Source organism: Botryllus schlosseri, chromosome 9, assembly GCF_051294905.1.
Source record: "Botryllus schlosseri isolate E-star chromosome 9, Bs_hap1, whole genome shotgun sequence".
NCBI lineage: Eukaryota > Metazoa > Chordata > Ascidiacea > Stolidobranchia > Styelidae > Botryllus > Botryllus schlosseri.
In genome coordinates this window covers 24747335-24767697 of record NC_137244.1, presented here as the reverse complement: position 1 = coordinate 24767697, position 20363 = coordinate 24747335, and the positions used below count along the sequence as shown (strand labels likewise).

The 20363-nt window shown below is 38.5% G+C and overlaps 1 protein-coding gene across 3 annotated transcripts; it reads right to left on the bottom strand.

Moving 5' to 3' along the window:
• Positions 1 to 730: 730 nt before the first annotated feature.
• On the bottom strand, positions 731 to 20310 carry LOC145447368 (uncharacterized). Of its 3 annotated transcripts, XM_080325790.1 has the most exons (16): positions 19796 to 20310; positions 18123 to 18165; positions 13812 to 14023; positions 13064 to 13183; positions 12523 to 12615; positions 9217 to 9348; positions 8825 to 8994; positions 6100 to 6132; positions 5132 to 5324; positions 4447 to 4593; positions 3658 to 3817; positions 3166 to 3299; positions 2954 to 3105; positions 2225 to 2378; positions 1771 to 1863; positions 731 to 1714 (listed from the first exon to the last, which is right to left on the bottom strand). In XM_080325790.1, exons 3-16 carry the CDS (start codon positions 13881 to 13883, stop codon positions 1307 to 1309), a joined length of 2061 nt encoding a protein of 686 aa, XP_080181916.1. In that variant the 5' UTR covers positions 13884 to 14023; positions 18123 to 18165; positions 19796 to 20310; the 3' UTR covers positions 731 to 1306. The 3 variants fall into 3 exon arrangements, with proteins under 3 accessions (XP_080181916.1, XP_080181914.1, XP_080181915.1); XM_080325788.1 differs by lacking the exons at positions 18123 to 18165; positions 19796 to 20310 and adding an exon at positions 15101 to 18081; XM_080325789.1 differs by lacking the exons at positions 6100 to 6132; positions 18123 to 18165; positions 19796 to 20310 and adding an exon at positions 15101 to 18076.
• Between the last annotated feature and the right edge of the window lie 53 nt (positions 20311 to 20363).

The following is a 20363-nucleotide window of genomic DNA, read 5'->3' as shown; positions in this document are numbered from 1 at the left end:
ACTGGACACCTAAACAGAAGAATGGGCAAAAAGGAAGCGCTGCTTACTATATTCAGCCCATTTTGTGGTAGCAGAATGAGCATTCACTACATGTGGACTCTTTGTTACAAAACTCCGGTCCCGGCTACAGGATGCCACAATTGATGCAGTGTGCTTTATAAGGCGGGCGTTGCAGAAGCATTGAACATTAAATTTGCGTGATTTTTCTCGTATTCGCTCGTACTGCGCGTGTACGTATAAATCTACAACAACACTGTGTAATGATTTTGCGATCCATTTTTCATGCAGACCTCGTGAAATCGATTTTCTCACTTAGCAGTTATTATCCGGTTAGCTAATTTCCAAATATACGGATATATCCGTTATCCGGATAGTGAAAATTATTGGTATCCGAACTAACCCTAATCTGGACCTTTTGACATACGAACATCTGTTGCAAATTTATCTGGTCCAAGAGCGAACTCAACAGTCCTATAACAAGTTGGATCAGTGTCGAGCATCTTGACGGTTGTATCTAATATCCATGGTACTTCGGGTGAACAAATTTCACGGACCCTATAAAAATGGTCATTCCTTATTGGAAAAAGTTAGTCCAATTGTCTAGGTGCTGGGAATATGGTAGGCCTAGTTCACATCGACTTGGTCCTCACCTAAACCACCCTAAACACGGGCAGGAACGCCATTCCGTAAACACCACATCCGTGCGTGTGGTCGCTAATAAACTCGTACCTCGGTGCAGCACATTTTATTACTGAAATTGAACGGATAAGAATAAGATACAAATCCCAAAAATAGAAAAGTCGTAAAACCGAAAATAGCCTCGCGTTACAGGTGATTTTTACTACGTCACCGACATTCAACAGGTAGCTGTTACTCACAAATAGCAAACGCGGTGTGGAAATCAAAATTACAGAATTCAAGACCTCGCCGAGACCATAGATAACTAAACTACGGATAGACGCAAAACACGTGACTGCACGGTTGGACAATCAGAGATAACCATAAATTTCACGTAGCTTCGTAGGTTGCAAAACGCAAAATTTATTAAATATGGTATATTAAAACTGAACAAAAACTGCTGTCGCACCGATTACGAAAATATGTATTGTAATCTTGTCAGGGCACTGCAACTATCCCAAAATTGCACTTGAAAGTTGAAAATCTGTGATTTTTTGTTCAAATTCAGAGGTACTCTATTTTGAGCAGCCCTAGTCACGAGTTGCGAATCTATCCGTAAGTCAGTTACCTATACTAAAACACTGTGAACAATATTCGTACCACGCAGTGGCGGGTCATATCGACGGTATCATACTAGCTTCTCACGGCTAGCAACAGAAGACCCCTCCGAATCTACAGACGAACAAGTCAAAGTCACGTCGATCTGATCAGAATGATGACCCACGCCGCTTTTCAAAGATCTAGGACTGTCTGTCAAAGTGCTATCGTGCCGACTACTATTCATATTCCCGCCGTTTTGTCCGTTGTGAAGTTCAGGGTGCGATTGCGAATGCGCGGTGCTGAGTTTCAAAGAGCTTAAACTAGATATGGAAGACGGGCTGCCAGCCAGCGCTGACGTCGATATGGAGATGGCGGGAACGTGGCCGTTTTTCCTCGACACGTAAGGGCTGTTGTACGTGTTGGTGCGCTTCTTTGCGAAGTGTCTCGACGGGTAGTATGCGGGAGCTAGGCTGTTTGCTCGGGCCTTGGACAGCGGCTGGAAATAGATTTAATCATGAAATAGTTTGACCGCTACTGTGTTGATATACGTACGTTTCGTTCGTTGTCCAAGTCGTTTTCAGGTCCGTACACTAGTATTAGGGTCTTGTCAGTGTCGTCCGATAAAATCGCCGATGCTTGCAGTTCCTGCGAATATCAAAAATTTTGATGAAGTGTTCGACTAAATATGTCTTGTTACTGGTCAGTAGAGTTGTTCTAAAGTAACTTTTTTCTTCAAATTTTGCAGGCTATTCCACAAAATTGTTAGTTGGCTGAAAAACAAATGCTGCACATCAAATTTGGGTCAATTCCAAACTGTAGCAGCGAGACTATGAGAGTTGAAAAAATTTTAGAAAATGTTTTTAAAACTTTACAAATTTTACTGTCGACCACATGAAATTGTCAAGCTGTCTAAAAAACGATGCATAACAAATCTCGCTCAATTCCAACCGGCAGAAGCCAAGTTATCAGAGTACAAAATTTCGTATTTGAAAAAATCCACACTGACCACTAGCTGTTGCTGTAGAGCTCTCTTTTCCTCCTCCAGTTTCTCCATTTTTTCTTCCTGCTCCTGCAGCTTTTCGTCTCTCGTTTTCAACAAGTCTCTCTCGTCTTTAGTCATCTCCACGCCGCTGTCGCTCGACATGCTGGGAAACGCGCTCCTGAAATGCCGGAACAAACATTTTAACACCGCATCATGAATAAATAATAATAACAGCATGACGATGGGCAACGAATACACACAAAAAAACTTTTGAGACCGAATAAACTTGGCTGGCAGGGAGTCAGAGCTGGTTAAAGTGGTCGGTGTTGCTACTCAAGTACGAGCAGATGTAACACAACGCATTTCTACTCAACTGCGAACTGTGGTGGCTCTTTCCAAGACATGTCAAAAGCGCTTCGCGAAGTAGTTTCAAAAACTAAAATAATTTCAAAGCACTAAACAAGACAGTGGCACACAACATATGGGCATTTGTATCCAAGGTGAAAAAATAACAATAAATATAATTGAAAAGATGAAGAGATCACAAAACTTGAAAAAGAAATGTCACTCCATGCTCAAACTCAATTTACATCAAAATTGCGCATGAATTTGGTTGGTAGAAACATTACATTTGTTTGTTTGGGTTGCAAAATTTGGCCGATCTGAATTATTTTTATATGGGTGGTCTCAAAAACATGTTGGGAACCGCTGTTATAAAGCACACATGAAGCTTAGACTTTTAAGAGTTTCTACCTTATTCTGAAATTCGTCTTTCTGATGAGCGACTGCTTCTTGGTGACCGACTGCAGTTTATCGTAAATTTCATCCATTTTCAGCACAGTCTCCATCGCACGTTCCCTGGCCGCGGCCCTCTCCTGCAGCTTATCTTGCATCACGGCCCATCTCTGCGTCACACAGACAAGTTAGCGCTACGTTGCAAAGAGAGCTTGGTAATTGTAACTCACCTCCTTGACGTCATCTAGTTTTTTCCGCGTTTTCTTGGCTTCCCGGCGTTTTTCGATGGCGCTGAATTCGCTTTCGCGACGCCTGTGACGTTCGAGCTTGCGTTCCGCGAGTTCCACTCTCTTGGCGCTGAGACCTGAATGAAACAAAAAAATTATACATCCAAAATAAAAATATCACAAAGTGTCAACCGCAGCGAAATGCGCTCCAGACAAGAAGTACTACTTTTTCGTAGGACTAAAGCAGGTTTTGCATACCTACACTGCTTCCTAAGTACAGAAGTGGTCAGCAACAAATCCTATTACTGAAACGTTTTGCCTGATTAAACTATTATTACCTTGCAGAGATGGTAAGAATCAAATTAGTTGTATTATTTCTTAGCACTCAAGCAGGATTTTTTACTAACTTGGAATTGCTACTTCTATTTATGCATGACAATACTCTAATTTTGACTTGAGTAGAATTGTACTAATGTACTGCAATTGAGTTATTACCTGTGGGATTAATCTTGATTGATAAATTGATAACGAGCATCCAGGAATGGGCGTGCTGCGAATCCATGCAGCTCATCTCGGCTTCCCACGCGATATTGAAGTCGCCCTCTCTCTCGACAAGCCTGAAACGATGCTTGTGAGACGACAACGCCGGCAGACTCTGAAAAAAGTGAGCTTTCACTACGCAGCGACGTCTTGTAGTATACGCAGAGTTGCTATTGGCATGGATCAAAAACCAAGGACAGTCGAAAAACTTCACAAACGGATGACTAAAAAAAGGAATCACTTTTGCCCAGTGCTTAAGTCTAACCAACGACACCAGTCAAATGTAAGGAAAAATCTTATAAATAAGGAAAATGCAGTTTATGACATCACCCTTCAAAGTAAGGACTTATCTTATGAATGGTACGGCAACCCTGAATATAAGCCTGGCTTTCCGAGTACCAAACTCGTGACAAGGAACTATTTTATCAGCGGGAATTATCATTTCGACTCTTTTTTCAACTGTCAAAGCTCCGAAACCAAGATTGGCGTTAACACAGTATAGAAAACTACGCATGTTCAGTTCATGTTCATTGAAACAACATTTTCTGTAGCAAAAAAAAGGCTATAGGTGTAGATGAGGTTAATAAATATGAAAATAATGGTTTCAGTAATTGTAACTGCCAACATGTATGACATCAAAATGCATATTATTCTGCTCGACTCAAAGGTGAAACCTCGATTTGAAATTGAATCAGTTAGATAGTCGATATTACGTAGCCCTTACTGATAACCCGCCCTAGTTACCTCGATATGCATTCTGTTATTCAGCACGATCTGATACTTCATAGGGTCGCACAGTTGATCGGAATAAAACTCGAGGCATTGCCGGCGAAGTACGGTCCAACGCTTTCTCCACGTGTCCGTGCCAGGCTTTTTCAAATACATCCACCCCTGAAGAAGTCAAGAAAAGTCATTACCACAAGTTCATGCTTTATAATAGCAATGTGATAACGAATATACTATCAAGTTATAAATCCAAATTGCATCAAGTAGCCAGTAAAATTTGAAAAAATAGTTATTTTTGAACAGCCCTAATGAACATGCGACATAATGACATGTGATGCGACACCGACACATCAGTATGCGGTAATTGGGCATGCGAGACATGACCATGTGGGTAAAAATTCGCGTTAAGGTTGGGTCAGAGTTGGATTTAGGGTTAGGTTACGATAATGGTTGGGGTTAAGGTTAGTTATAAAGTCACATGCCGAAGTGACGCATGCTAAAGTGTCCTATGCCCAACTGTCGTTTTTCATTATGTCGCATACTCATATGTAAAGCACGCAGAAGATATCAACATAGAAAAACATAATCTTGGTACGAATTGCTGCAAGGCTCATCATTTCAATAGCGAGGAACATACAATGGCAGCATGAACTCGCATACAGAAATCACAGATACAACCTGATCGACAATGGGAAAGAGTTACCGTCTTGACAATCTCCTCAACTTCGCTGAGGTAGACCTGCGTGACGGCTCGGTTAAAGGACGGAGAAACGACGGTGTCGGTTCCCAACATATCGGAGAGAATCGACAACAGCTGTTGGAACGTAACCAATAACGTCTCGGCGGTCGCCGGACCATTTTCCTCGTCATCAGTTGTGTTGCCGTCTTCGAGTAACCTGTGAACAGAACATGGGTGGTCACTGGTCAAAGTCCCTGTGATACTTGAATAAAAGTATTGTATGTCTAGATAAGGTAAAATCTTTGAAAAAATGCGCAAGCATATAGGCTTTCCGGCAATCCACAAAAACAATTGTGTGCTCGGGATATCTGCAATTAGCTACGGCACCATGCATTAAATTGGCTACAAGTACGATTCTAGCGCATTAAAAACACTATCATTATATCAAACAGTGAAAAATAACTTTATGAAAGAGGGACAATCGGATGGATATGGAATGACAGCCAAAAGTTCAAAATGAAATAGGCCCACTGTGTTAGGGGTCTGTGTTAGATTGAGAGATAATACTTGGTCGCTTTGACATCAGGACTCCTATATATTCATTACATTGCGTTCAACGCGTTGCAATGCGTTGTGTTTTGTACATCAAATTGTGCATTGTGTGACTTGCACAAATGAAAATAATGATTATGATTATCAAGATTCGGCACACATTACCAATGGAGTAAGGTTGTAAGGACATATTCTTACTTCAATATATTGAACTAAAAATTGACGTGGGCACAAACAATATGATAATCGCAGGAATGAGATCAGGCATACCACAAGCCATGACTAGCAATTTGATTGTATTGATTTCGGTTGATTTGTATTCAATCATAATGCGTATCAGACAAAAGCCTACACATTAAACTCATGATATCATGCTTCGGAAAGAATCATCCACAGTCAACAAAATTGGCAAAAACTACCGTCTAGAAACATAACGTTACCTTACAAAGGAGTTTTTCCTTATTGTTGATGCTCTAGCAAATAGTTGAAGAACAATCAAAAAGCGAAATAATGATCACGAATAAAGTAATATATGGTAGATCGATGAATTGGTGTTATGCAATAACGGAGCTGGTTATAAATGTCAATGAGAACAAATGAACAATTTAATGAGCAGTTCAGAAACACAATACTTGCGATTGTAACTTGTGTGTGATGTGATTATTAATTGATCATAAACAATAGTTGATACATGATGATTTTCTATAATACAGGCATGTAACGTATTAAAATGGAATCTTTGTTCGCAAATTGTTACAGTTGAAAACTAAAAAATTTCACCATAGTGAGAATTACAATGTGAGAAAAAGACGTAGCCTATATCAGCGCTTCCCAACCAGTGGGTTCGCGTAGCATTTTTAAATGTTGTAGTTTTCTATTAAATATGTCACAGAGGGCTGTTTTTAGTTGTTATGGAATTCCAGCAATCTTTTAATTTATATGATAACAATTTATAGGCAGAAATAAAATGCTTATCGATTACTGACAATTTTACATGTGAAGGTAGGTCAAAAATAGCCGCAACTCAATTTTAGGTAATTTTTGGATATTTTCCGAGTAAGAACATCAAGCCAACTTTCGCTTCAATAGTAAATTGCGCGTCAGCGTGTGCATAGATTTTTTTTCTAAATGAATGTCAAGTTTGAATAAAAAATGGGGTCCACTTCGTCGCATGTTGCACACAGGGTTGTAAACAAGTCACAAGATTCCGAGTCACAAGTCAATTTGAATTAAAAAAATTTGACTCGAGTCAATTCGAGTCATTTCAATACACCACTAATTCTAACTAACCAGATTCAACTCACTTCCGTGAAATTCGTAGGTGATATCGAAGGCCTCAGATACATAATATACTCATTCTTATCACTCTAAACATGTTTATTCAAACAGATAAAAGACAGTTTCTGGGCCTATTTTTCAATAACAATTATTCACTTGAATACGTGGTATAGAATGTGTCAAGTCATATGACAAAGAAAGATTGGAATTCAAGTCATCACAACCCTGGCTACACTCCTATGCTAGTTTATCAGTATAGAGTAGGGTTGTCCATAATTAGGAAAATCTCAAAAAATATGCGTATCCATGTCTCATTCTGTAGATAATTGATAAAAACGTCGATGAACCTGCAATAAGCTCATAGAAAAGTCGTTAACATTTGTCTAAATGTGTTTGAAAGTAGCTGCCATAGAGTGGGCGTGTTAGCGACCATAGAACGGCGAGAAGACTAGTAATCACGAAATCACGTCTCTTGATTGGATAATCAGCTATGCTTGAATGATCACTATCACAGCGGCTTGCTGATTATGTGCTTCTACTAGTTCAAGACGTTCGATAACGGCAATGATTCTGTAAGCGCATTATTGTACGTTGATGATTTGATAATAAAATGAGACATCTGGTCATTGAATGTTTTAATGTTAGAACTAGGCACCGATAGATTTAGCGCAACAATAGCCTCTTGCAAGCATGACGGAGATGAAACAGCGAATGATTGTTAACTTATAGAACTAAGTATAGATCCCGAAAATATCTACCTGATATGCCTGAGATTACGCCAAGTGGTCCTGCTTTTCTGGGTGCAGGTAAGGCATTTTACACATCGCCAAACTGGTGCAGCATGCCATGTGAGATGGATTCTGGACACAATCCTGTATGCTCAGAAGATATTTGGGCCGACCAGGTAGCTTACATTGGATTTATGAAGAAGATTAACTACCATACCGCTTTAATACATCCTTTTTATGTCCATGTCTGGTTTCATTCAAGCATTAGTTGTGATGCAGCCGGTAATGATCTAAGATTCTTCAAGGACATGCTAGGCAATGCAAGCAAACTGTCTTTTTGCTGGTCCTGCCAGCATAGTCTGTGCTCGTCTATAGACCTCATGCGCGGCATTGCGGGTATGATTCATTATGCTGCAGTAATCTGACAAGTGCCAAGCATAAATGACAGATTAATTCAGCCCTTACAGCATTCAAGACTTCAATTATATACCACGACAACAGCCTAATAAGATCAGACAAAGTAGTGTCAATGTCAAGTTTTATATTTGTATTCAATGATGGTACATCCTCTCTGAAACTAGAAATTCGTTTGCCACTTGCATAAGCGCCTTTCCAATATCTTTCCATGAATGAAATAAATGCGTACGGGCCACAACGGTTACCTTCACAATAAGCCATCCAGTCATGTATTTGAAGCGATTGTGAAGCAGCTGTTCTTTGTTCATCATGTATTTCGTAACTCAACATGTTCTGAATTAATCCTAAATCATTATTTGCGGACCAATCTACAATGCGCTTACAGAATCACCGCCGTTAGCCGACTCCTTGACCAGCAGATCGACAAGCCGCCAACGCCGTGATCATTGAAGCATAGCAGATTAGCCAATAAAACGCCATGATTTCGTGATTACTAGTCTGCTTGCCGTTCTATGGTCGCTGACACGCCCACTCTACGGCAGCTACTTTCGAACGCATTTAGACAAATGTTAACGATGTTCCTGTGAGCTTATTGCAGGTCTATTGACGTTTTTTTAACTATAATCTGTAGAATGAGACATGGATACGCATAAATTTTGAGATTTTCCAAATTATGGACAACCCTAGTATAGAGTCTATACTCATTTAATTTTACTTCAAACTGATCAATAGATTGACTTACCTTGTTAAACTGGACCCGAGCCCGTCAGAAGATTTGAGGCTGCCCCGACCTGTGTGCCCATTCTGGACGTTGTGAGACGAAATAGAAGATGAACTTGACGACGCATTATCATCGAAGTCCTCCCACAGAATACCGAGACTCGAAAACAATTTTCGAAGCAGAAGTTCGATCTGCAGCAGAACAATGAATTTATACGTTTCCAGAATCCATGGTCAACTTGGTACCAAATATTTTGGAAATTTTTAATTTATGAAAAAAAAATTAGAAATTTAGTTTTCAAATTTTGTTGTCAACCCCATTATTTTTCAACAACCCTTTTGTTAACCCTTCACATTGAAAAAGGTTTTCCGGCATGCAAGCAATTAAGATATGCACGCCAAACCAACACTTACCTCTTCATAATCTGCGCTAGGCGGATAGGTGTCAGTTTCAGCTACCTGATTGAACGTACACCACAGCCAATATAACGAGTGGTAAAGATCCTGCGTCATGTCTCCATTTCCGGGTAAGTCAAAGGGAATTGACTAAACAAAATATTGGTTTTCAGAGTTCGTAGCAATTGGAAAAAAATATACATTGTAACAGTCAACTTGATACCAAAAAAACACGTGATATTTAGTATTGATTACTGAATAATTTTTGATTAGTCATGACGGAAATGTTTCCGGGAGAACAAGCCAAACTATGCCGACATATTTTAATCCAACTTCAAGCATCAAAATTATCGTTGATATTCCTAACCAAATCGTGAGCCGCAGCCAAAACCGAATTTGATACCAACAATTTCTATACTGGTAGCCTACACCGTTTTGTCTTGGCAAGTTGTTCCATTAATAACACTGGTCAACAAAAATTTTGTTGCATTTCTACCAACACTTGTTCTTACCTAATTTGGGGGCGCTGAATCCGAATCTGACCTTAGTTTTTTTCTGCAAGGTCTAGATTTTTGCAAATCGAGATATTTTATTTTATTTTTACTAAATTCAAATTTTCTGAAAAATTACATGATTTGTCAAATGACGTTCTTGCTTATAGTCGAATAACCAACCTCAAAACAATAATAGGTTCCCAGAAATTATTGTGTTACCACTAGAAATTGTATTTACAGACAATTAGGCACCAAATGTTTGAAAAAATGTAACAAAGAACATTTTTGCTGGTAAAATACATGTAATAAGCGAATTTTTGTTGCAAAATGACATTGAAAAGAATGATGACAATCCACAGTATAAACTTAAAGCTATCGATGGAAAGATGCAAAAAATCTGTGGTCCATTAAACACTCCTGCTTTAATTTTATCATATGACAAAGCAGGGAAAGTATGAAGAAGATGAAGAAAGGATTCATTGTCAGGATTTAGAGCTTTAACAAACTGTGTCATGAGACCTAGTTTGATGTGCAGGGGCGGAAAAACAATTTTGTCTCTGCTTACGATTGGGTTGTGTGTTACATTAGGCATGCCAGCTTGAAATGTTTCGCGTAAGGGCCACTCCTTCTGTGTCCAATGTTTTTCACGTGCTCTGCTGTCCCACATGCATAGATAACATGGAAATTTAGTGTATCCTTTTTGCTGACCTAGCAGAAAACTAACCATTTTGAGGTCAACACAAATGATCCAGTTGTGCTCATGATATCTGAGCGAACCCATAACAGTTTTAATGTCATCATGCCGTTCCTTCAAGACAGTGGAGTGACCAACTGGAACAGCTCCATAAACATTTCCATTGTGTAAAAGGACACACTTGAGGATGCGCTTGGAACTGTCCAAAAACAATCGCCATTCTCCTGGATCATACGAGGAGATACCCAATTGTCCGAGAAGACCAGGTATATCGTTGCAAAATACCAGCTTATTTTCCTCTGAAAAATAGGGAAGAAAGAGTTCTTCTCTTTTTCGAAAAAGGATACCTTTACAGATTGATCCAGAACCTGTTGTCCTCGAGTCTGGAGGCTAAGAGCTCAGCTGCTTGCTTGGACAAATCTAAATCACGTACTAAGTCATTCAGTTCTGATTGATTAAACTGCTGAACAGCTACTCTGGTTTCACAAGAAGAGTGTTCAGATTCAGATCCTGTATAATCTGTTCTTTTATACTCCATTTCCATAACCTCTTCCCTTTGCGATTCAGTTTCCTCATCTTCAGAAAATGTAAAACCACTAAAGACTGGAGGAGGGAATCTATCAGAGTGCGGAACAGGTCGTATAGCTGATGGTATACTTGGATAAGAAAGCATTTGTCGGCTCTTCCTGCCAACACCTTTTGTCTTTACCATGCAAAAGTAGCAGTCAGTCGTGTGATCTTGGGGTTCACGCCACACCATTGGAATGCCAAAAGGCAGACTCTTCCGCTTTCCTTTTGTCCAGTCTCTGAGCATTTCTTCGCAGTTATGGCTCACAACATGTGGAGACCATTTCTTATCTTGATTGCCAAGATGGATGCCAAAGTAAGCTCTGTACGCACGCTTCACGAACGATGTTATATTTCGTCTTTGACGAGAAAGCGTGTACACACCACAGATATAACAAAATGAATCAGGTTTATTTTTGCATTAAAATCTACTAGAAGAAGCCATGACCAAATCTGAAAAAAGTTCAGAATCGAAAGAAAGTCTGGTGATATCTATGTGCTTAACACAACCAAAAAGAATAAAAAACCATGGTTCTAATTAAGGCTACCAGCAGACGAGTGTTAAATAGAGCTTATAGAATATCCTACAGCATCTATCCGCAATACCTCACTATAATCAAGTTGCCTAACTTCTTCAAATGCCCATAAACAGCAGTAGGCTACAACTTAAAAGAGCTGAAAGTTTCTATCTGAAACACTGGTACTGTACCATAGTACAGGGACAACGCACACACATATAGCCTAACTGAGTAGCAGTAAAACATGCTGTTGAGCAAGCAGGCCTGCAAAAATACTCCTCCACCATGTGCAAGTCAGTCAGCAATGACTAGCAAATGTTCACAATGGTTCAGATGATGTATACAAAAAGAAAAAGGGCTGGATAGATAAAAAGTGTTCGATGCAGATCAGATTTATGCACTAAATATGTGCCACAAACGAAAAAAAATTAAATTGTCGAATGCATGAAAACTAGAGCATTCATAAAGAAACTGATTGCAGATTTGAAATCAGCATCCTAAAATTGTGTAGAATCAGTTAAAAAATCTCATGCAACTCGAAACGAAAAAAAATTTGTTGACCAGTGTAATATGTGGTCCACATTCAAAATCAACAGTCTAGGCATGCCAATTAATAGCTTCAAGCTCATAAAATGATTTCAGATTGGGAATTTCAGCGGAGTGCATCAAAAACATGTATTTTCGTGATGAAAATCAGGTTAACAATCTCCAGTGACGTCATACTGAAATATATCAATAGACAGGCTACAGCTATTTCATCAATTTTTTCACCTCGCCTCAGAATAGACATATTTGTCAGTTTTATAATATCTACGATTTGAAGAGACCCCAATATCCATAGCAAGTTTCAGAGTTACATATGTAGCAAATTCTTTCAAGAGTGCAATGATTTGGCTTGCTTCCGTGTGCATTATGCAACAATACAAAATATACGGCGTTCAGATTCAGATCTCTCATTTGCATGGCATGATTACAGTGGGTGTAAAGGTTGAAATTTTCATTTCCGCATACGAAAACCTCTATTTAGTAATGACCAAAAAATCCGTCATACCTGTAAATGCCAACTTTCGCATTGCGACCAGCACACTGCCCGTACGCGCTTCCAATCAATAATCGATGACAATATATTCTGTGACACAGCTCGCTAAAAATAAACAACAACACATGATGCAGCAAATCTCCAGAAATACACAAGAAAAACACCAATATTAGAGCTACAATATTGCAATCACAACCACAACATTGTATATTTCTACAAACCGTATGTAAGAAAACTTGCTGAAATGATAGCACTGGAAGGCCCTTCTCAAATAGGATTATGGTTAAATCTATAGAAAGACTCTTGGAGGTACAGAACTTCAATATACAATTGAATAGGCCTACTACAGTCATGTTGAAATAAACTTGCATATTTTCGGCTGACACTCGTCAGGGGTAATCGTCAGCAACTACAAGAGAATTGGAAATAACTTTGTGTATCAACAATTGTATCAATGTCATCAAATATCTATACCTACAAAATAACATTGTTCAGCTACCTGGGAATATAAATACATCGCATTATTGATCAAAACACTCTATAATACACATACCTCTATAAATGATTTGAATTCGTTAAAAGGCACGTGAGAAGTCCCGATAAATCGAGCGTGTATTGATTTTTCAGTGAGATTCCTCGGATTCAGGAGATCCCCGATAAGTGTGGTGAGAGTCTGGAAATAAAGAAGTTTAAACTTATGACAGCGTCCCAAACACGTAGTAAGGAAAGGACGTAGTTTATTTTTTGTCCTTGATGTTTTTGCGGCATATAGACCGACTCATGATATACATACACACGATCTGCGCATATGCGTATCATGAGTGCATGATGTGCATATGCCGCAGGACAAGGAAGGTGCAGATATAGCCTATTACGGCATTCTAAGTCATGCACCACCCCTCCATGCTATCCCAGTAATGCATGAGCGCCAAGCAGGGAAGACATGGATACCAGTGTTACCAATCAGGTCTTTGGTCTGACCCGGCCGGGGATCGAACCCACGACCTACCGATCGACTCGTGGTGAACTTAAAGTGACTTGATTTGACTCAGCCAAAACTATAAAAGTGAGATTGACTTGTGACTCGGAACCTTTTTACTTCGCTACAACCCTGCTAAACTGTATGAATTTAGGATGTGAAGATCGCACTTACACCCACAGATCAAAGAAGCAAAATTCTCAACAGACTTGATGCCTTGATGAATTGGATCTGTATTTTTACTAAGTGTAAAGAAGCCTACTAACACTTCAATTTCCTGTGACCTCATTTGATAGGAAGCCATTCATTTTTACAAACTTACCATGAGTCTACCGAGTAGTACACTTCCAGACGCTCTCTTGTCAAGACTGTAATAAGCTTGCCACACCGGCATCAGATTGCCGTCGAAATGAAACGGATGTTTCCTGATAACCGACCTCTTTGGAGATTGGTCGATTCTAAACTCCCCGTCTTGAGTGACGACGTACTCGTCATAGCAGTTGGAAAGAACGTCAGAAGCCCGGAGCTGGCTGACTGCGAAATGGGTGAGCTTGAGAAATGAAAATCGACGACAAATATGCAGGGCTGGGCAAAATCTAGTACCCGATCTAATCTAATTTGTGAAATGTTCATATGCTTCAATTTTAATTTCCTGTTTTCCTTAAAAAATACAAGGAAACTCTATATTGGGGTGGATTGAGCCAAGCTTGCCATACAGACACTTGGCAGTCTCTTTCTTAGAGTACGACCTCTGATTTGACACGAACCGAACTTGAGTCATGCTTCTAATTCTAATCCTACTTGAAAAAAAAAAACTGTGTAGCTATAATTATAATCCTAGTCTATTAACTATTATCCAACTATAATTACCGTTGACAATACAAGTCTTAGTGGAAAAGGGCCCCGCAATCTCAGCGCTCTGCACTCGGACCAACAAATATGCATGGAAATCATTACCAAATGAGCTGTAATTAACATCATGTCATTCTACCAGGTAATTGAGAGCTAACGTGACTCCAGCCAGTTTAAAAACAGGTCTGTTGTTGGCCATGAGAAAGGCAGAGCACTGCAGAGCATTGTGTCTTGAAATGTTACGAGAAAATAATAACAATAGGAGCGGCCAACAATACATTTGTTCGAGCCATAGTACAATAGAATATTCCTCAAACACTCCGGAAATGCCAAGGCCAAAGTTGCGATGTTTTAAATGTAAACATATGGATATCTTCAAGGAATCTATTTTGCAAAAACCTGGGAATATCTGTGATTAAAGCAGTGCAGCACTAGGCTGGAATATCCAGTAAACATAGCCTTATGATAATTTAGCGTAAGTTTACAATTAGCAATCATTGCAAATGTATACTTCTGAAAAAATATCGGGACTGTTGATTGGGCAATATCACTGCAGATAGATTACAAAAATCTTACCAACAAATTCAGTTCACCAGATCAGATGAATATTTGATAGGAAATTTATACAATTTCCCAAATTTGAATAATAATCAGTATATCCTACTAAAAAACACAAATCGATACACTGAGAATATGTACTGCATCCAGATTTCAGATAATATTTTTGAAATTTTGCATTACATTCATCTGTGCCCTTACCCAGAGTATCTTCAAATTCGAATTGCGGCCGTGGCAGCGGTATCTCCTCAGATAACGACACTTTCTTTCTGTTTTTCAGCGACAACGCCCTCTCTACTTTCTTGACTCTCCGATGCATTTTCACATTTGCACTGGCCAGCTTCCCGCAGACTCATTCACTTTAGATGACCATCTAATTAGTGTATCTCTATCTCATAAAAAGACATCTAATTGCATGGCAACATTGTCCACAAGTCTGTTGGTAATAGATGTGATTAGATGTATTACCTTGAAGCAGGCAGCAGTAGCACCATTCAACATATGTTACAATAAACTATTGTCAATCAAGATGAGATTGAAATGCTAGGGAAGCTGTGCTAGTGCATCCTTGCATAAGCGTATTCAGAATACATATAAGCTGCTTGAATAAGATATTACTAAGGCTCATTGTGTTATCCTTCCCCAGATAGATATCTAACACGACTATGCTATGTGAAATTCGACATAAATATCAAAATTATGCATTGCCCTACTAAAAAGACATGATCAGACAAATTCTCAAGAGACAGCAATACTCATGTCGCACCAACTGGCCATTTACATCTCTCAGCATGGCACTGACCTACTTTTTCCCTGTAACAGCCTGCAATTAACCTATTCTTATTATGATTTGGCCTAATTTACTATGTCCAGTGAAAAGTTGAGCCAGCAGTCTCAAATATATACTGCAGTATAGACTAATCTGCAATGTATCAATGATACTTCTGTCTATAAGGTACCTACTGTTAGTTATGCACTGTTTTCCCTGGAGACTAGCACGCTGACACACCAACAGAATCCTTAACACATGTTATGAATAAAGCATCTCTGGATAGGTGTGAATTTTCTCAAATTCAAATCTACTATTAAACAGCACTATAAATATCTCCCATGCATACCGCAATAACTCAGAATGGTACCTTGAAATAGATAAACACACTGCTACAGTTCCTCGAGCTTCATAACCACCATAATTACAACATAGACAGTACTCTGCCTCTTATCAACGTATAATTAAACGGTTTTCAAAATAACGCACATGCTTCTCTAATTACTGAGTCGAATACCATCTCTCATCTCAAGGCAGTAATAAATGAGACAAAAACCTCTGTGTCAAAGTCACTTTGATCTTCCTTCACGAAACCTGTCAGCATATTGACAGCCTACCATCCATGAATGAAGAACACGGTGCTTACTTACTAATCTTACCAAAGATTCAGGAATGTTATAATAACACACCGGATCATGCTATTTTGTTGTGATACCACCTCTATCTAAACATGAGAACTGTATGTTTTCCAACAGAGTATAGCCCTCCACCTACACGAAACTGGTAACTAAGTAACACTGAGCAGCATATTACCAAACAATAGCCTACTATTTTACATTATTGCTCATACAAAACTCAGCAATTTCCCAACATGGAATTTCCTTCAAAACATACCCTAAGGTTATCTTGCAGAAATGTCCGAAAACGACTTACTATTATTAATAAACATAAATATTTGCGCTAATGACCTCATATGTTACATAAATATTGTCTCACATACTACATTGCCAGTCATGTAAAGCCAAGATACTCAAAGCCATATCCGATACTGGTGATACAGGATCTTTCTGCTGAAAAGTCACATCTTGCAGCTCGCCAGCTTTGATGACAATGAAAGCGACTGCGTCTGCATGAGAAACGCGATTATTTCCTGAATGAAGACGTGCCATAACTCAAACTGGGCCGCGTAAGAAATGCAGCAAACACGCCATCTACCAGCAAAAAAATTGCGATGCAAACTATCAGGAAATGCCTCTTCTCGTTACTTCCTAAAGCCGGTAAGCACACCATATGCACTGCTAAAACTAACGGACTGACTAAAAAGCAACTGTTGCAGTCTATGCATAAGAAGAGATTAGAATAACAGCACAAATATCTCGTTTCAGTGGTAAGAATGAACTACAAAGAATAGATTTTTAGCAGCCAAGCATAGTCATGAATTATTGATTACAATTGGAAGCAAGATCCTAGAAATCTATATGTAGTACATATGGCTACACGCCGAGGTCATTAAACAGATCTAAATTACACATCTGCTCGAAACTGCATCTCAATTCATCATCACTAAACTGCAGCTAGAAGACATTTCCTCAACAATAATAAAATGTCTTGCTTCACAAATCTAGTTACAAGATGATATCACAAGAAGAATGGTAAATGGAGAATGACAAAACAGATTAGATATATCATCAGGTGACTCATTTCCAGCCTATGGAGAGTCATAATGGTTAAATAATATGGCCGAATAAACCACAATATCCATAGATTACAGCATGAAATAGTGGGAAGAGTTCAGCAATAATCAGAATATCAGATTATCAAAACTTTTATCACCACAATCATGATAGATTTTACGTTTAGTTACCCCGAGGCTAAAGGGATATTGTCTGAAATCCCCACAATATATTAAATTACAGTGTCACAATCTTTTTAAACCACCACTGAGCTCTCAAACTCAAGAACCAACACTCAGCTTAGTTCAATCAACTAAAGTGCAGGTTGCATGGACTCAATACCATTTTGGGTGGTCCACTTTTCCCATTCCACATAATAATTCAAGTACAGATATAATTTCAAAGAGTGGAATAATTGTAACCAGTGCAGAATTATTTTCTTTTCATTTGTGACGGCTAGCCTATACAGAGGCTGCACATGTTGGTGAGCTTGCTTCCCTACTTCTAATTTTATATGACATTTTGTACGTGGGCCTGTGTCTATTTATAACTTATGTTGTCTACTTCATCAAATTTGTGATGATGATCACATTAAAAACGCCAATGGGCCAAAAGTTTCCCACCTGACCTAATCAAAAGTCTCTAAAACTAAATGAATTACTGACTGCATATACACAATACACATACACATGGAAAAGGATGGAACGACTGTCAAGTATTTTCAGCAAGATATTTGCCTACATTGTGGTTCGATGAACATGAAAATCAAGGTCTGTCTTACCTTTACTTCGAAATGATCAGATTCATTAAGTATCTTCATCCATCTAGAAAACAAAATTAGGTACTTTTCACATTTATTACAATTTCTAAGATTACACAATTGATTCTTTCAAGAGACAAATTTCTAACATAATCGTTGAAAAACATCAATAACAGAAGAAGGGTCCCATATCTCTGATCTTTGGTTCCAGATGCCCAAGATTAGGGCTAACATGTTTAGAGATCTGAGAAGGATACGCTTTTTACAAGTGATATTAGCAGACATTGAAATGGGAGATCTCTGCTAAAAATGGTTTATCAGTCATGGCTCGACTTGAAAAAAGGTAATTTTTCGTGCTTCTAAAAACCAGTTCCCTCGGAAACCTTCGCGTCAATTGTGCAGAAAGCCAGGACATATGGTATCCCAACCCAATATATCAATTTTCATTGCACAAATTTTTACACAGCTTGTATTGGCTAAAATCTTGACTGAAAGTATCACTATTGTCGGAAGTATATATTCGATGATATTTTGTTCCTGAAGCATAACAAACAAGACTATAACTACTAAATGCATAGGAATTTTGAAAGCTGGCCAGATTACTCAAAATTATCGATCACCGCGATATAATTATTAATAAAATATTCACGGAATTCCTCGTGAATTAATTAAAGTGAGACGGTTATCATACGGAAAAAACTGAAACATTCAAAGAGAACAACAAAAAGAAGTGGTATCTCAATATGATACTCCATTGACCAATAAAGTTTCCTAAGTTGAATCATCAAGCAAGTAGTGAGTATTACTCAAGTCAGTATTAATCACCAGGATAAGAAGTCAAAAATAAATGTATTTATTAGCCCGTTTCTAAACCAGAAATTAATCAAGTCGATATTGATAGTATGATACTGTCACCAAGATTATGACTGAATTACCTTTGTTACAAAGTTCAATGAAACAGAATTTTACAGCAAATTCTAACTTCAACATACGTACATTTTATTGATATATTCATAATAAGATATGAAAACCCCAAGCACGACAATAGTTGATGCACATTGAGTGCTGAAATACGGCTATCAAACAGCGTTTACATTTGCAATGAAAGTCTAAGTTTACCGAATATGTTATCCACTTAATAGTGATCTCCAAACCATCTCAGATAAAGAGATTATTCTACCACAGCTAAAATGCTGGCTTATGCATATTTTACAATACAAGTTATGAAATAATTGTGAAGGAAATGTATATTATGGTCAATTAGGCAATCATATGGTTTATCAATACATATGTTTATCAATACAATGCAAATATTATTCACATGGGGATACTGCAGGTGTATAGTCATTATTTCTAGACCCTATACAAAGCTAAAAACTCGAATATTTATAGGCTATGTCATGAAACTATCATTTATCAATAATGGTAGCTGTCTAGAGAAATCTGGTAAAGCCATAATAATACGACCAAACATGTCAGAGACAAAATGATTCAATTTTTACATCAAAGTTGCAATATGTGGTGATAATTGATAAATCTGTCTTAATATTGAACAGCAATGGACAGGGTCAAAGGGTGGTCCTAAATAAAAGAAATGCAGTCAAAGTTGGTGCAACCCCACTACCAACATAATTCAAGATTAAATTAAGCATGAAAATGAAGATTTGATGGAGCGACCGAAATATCAAACTCACTTATAAGACTCCAGCTTGAGCTTGTTGATGGTCCGATGGAGAATCTGATTACACCAGTATTCACATAATTACCAATCACTAATTTCTCTCCGGCTGTCATGGATACGACAACGTCCCCTCGCCCACTCGCCTTGCGTATTTTCCGCTTCGAACGACATTTGAAAAACAGGAGATCGAAAATGAGTGAGTTTCGAGGACGAATCGGTTGCTGTTGCATGTCGTTGATGTGCAATCCACATTTCTGCGTATATAATTCCACACAAAATCACTCCGCAATGTAGGTAAGGATAAACGCGGCTGGGAGTATATAATACTATTTGCAACACAGCCGGTAGGGCGGTAGAAAGGTCATAGCCAACGGTACCAGTTACTTGCTTGCTGACAGTATATTACTGGACAGTGGACAGGCAGAGATGAGCGGATTTGAAATTTCTATGTCCTAATCCAATCCAAATCCGAACCTTCAAATCCAAATCCAAAACCTAATCCATAACTTTTTCACATTCAAGTCCAAGTCCAATCCTAATCCGATTCCAACTGGAAATTCAGAAAAAAAACTAATTTATGC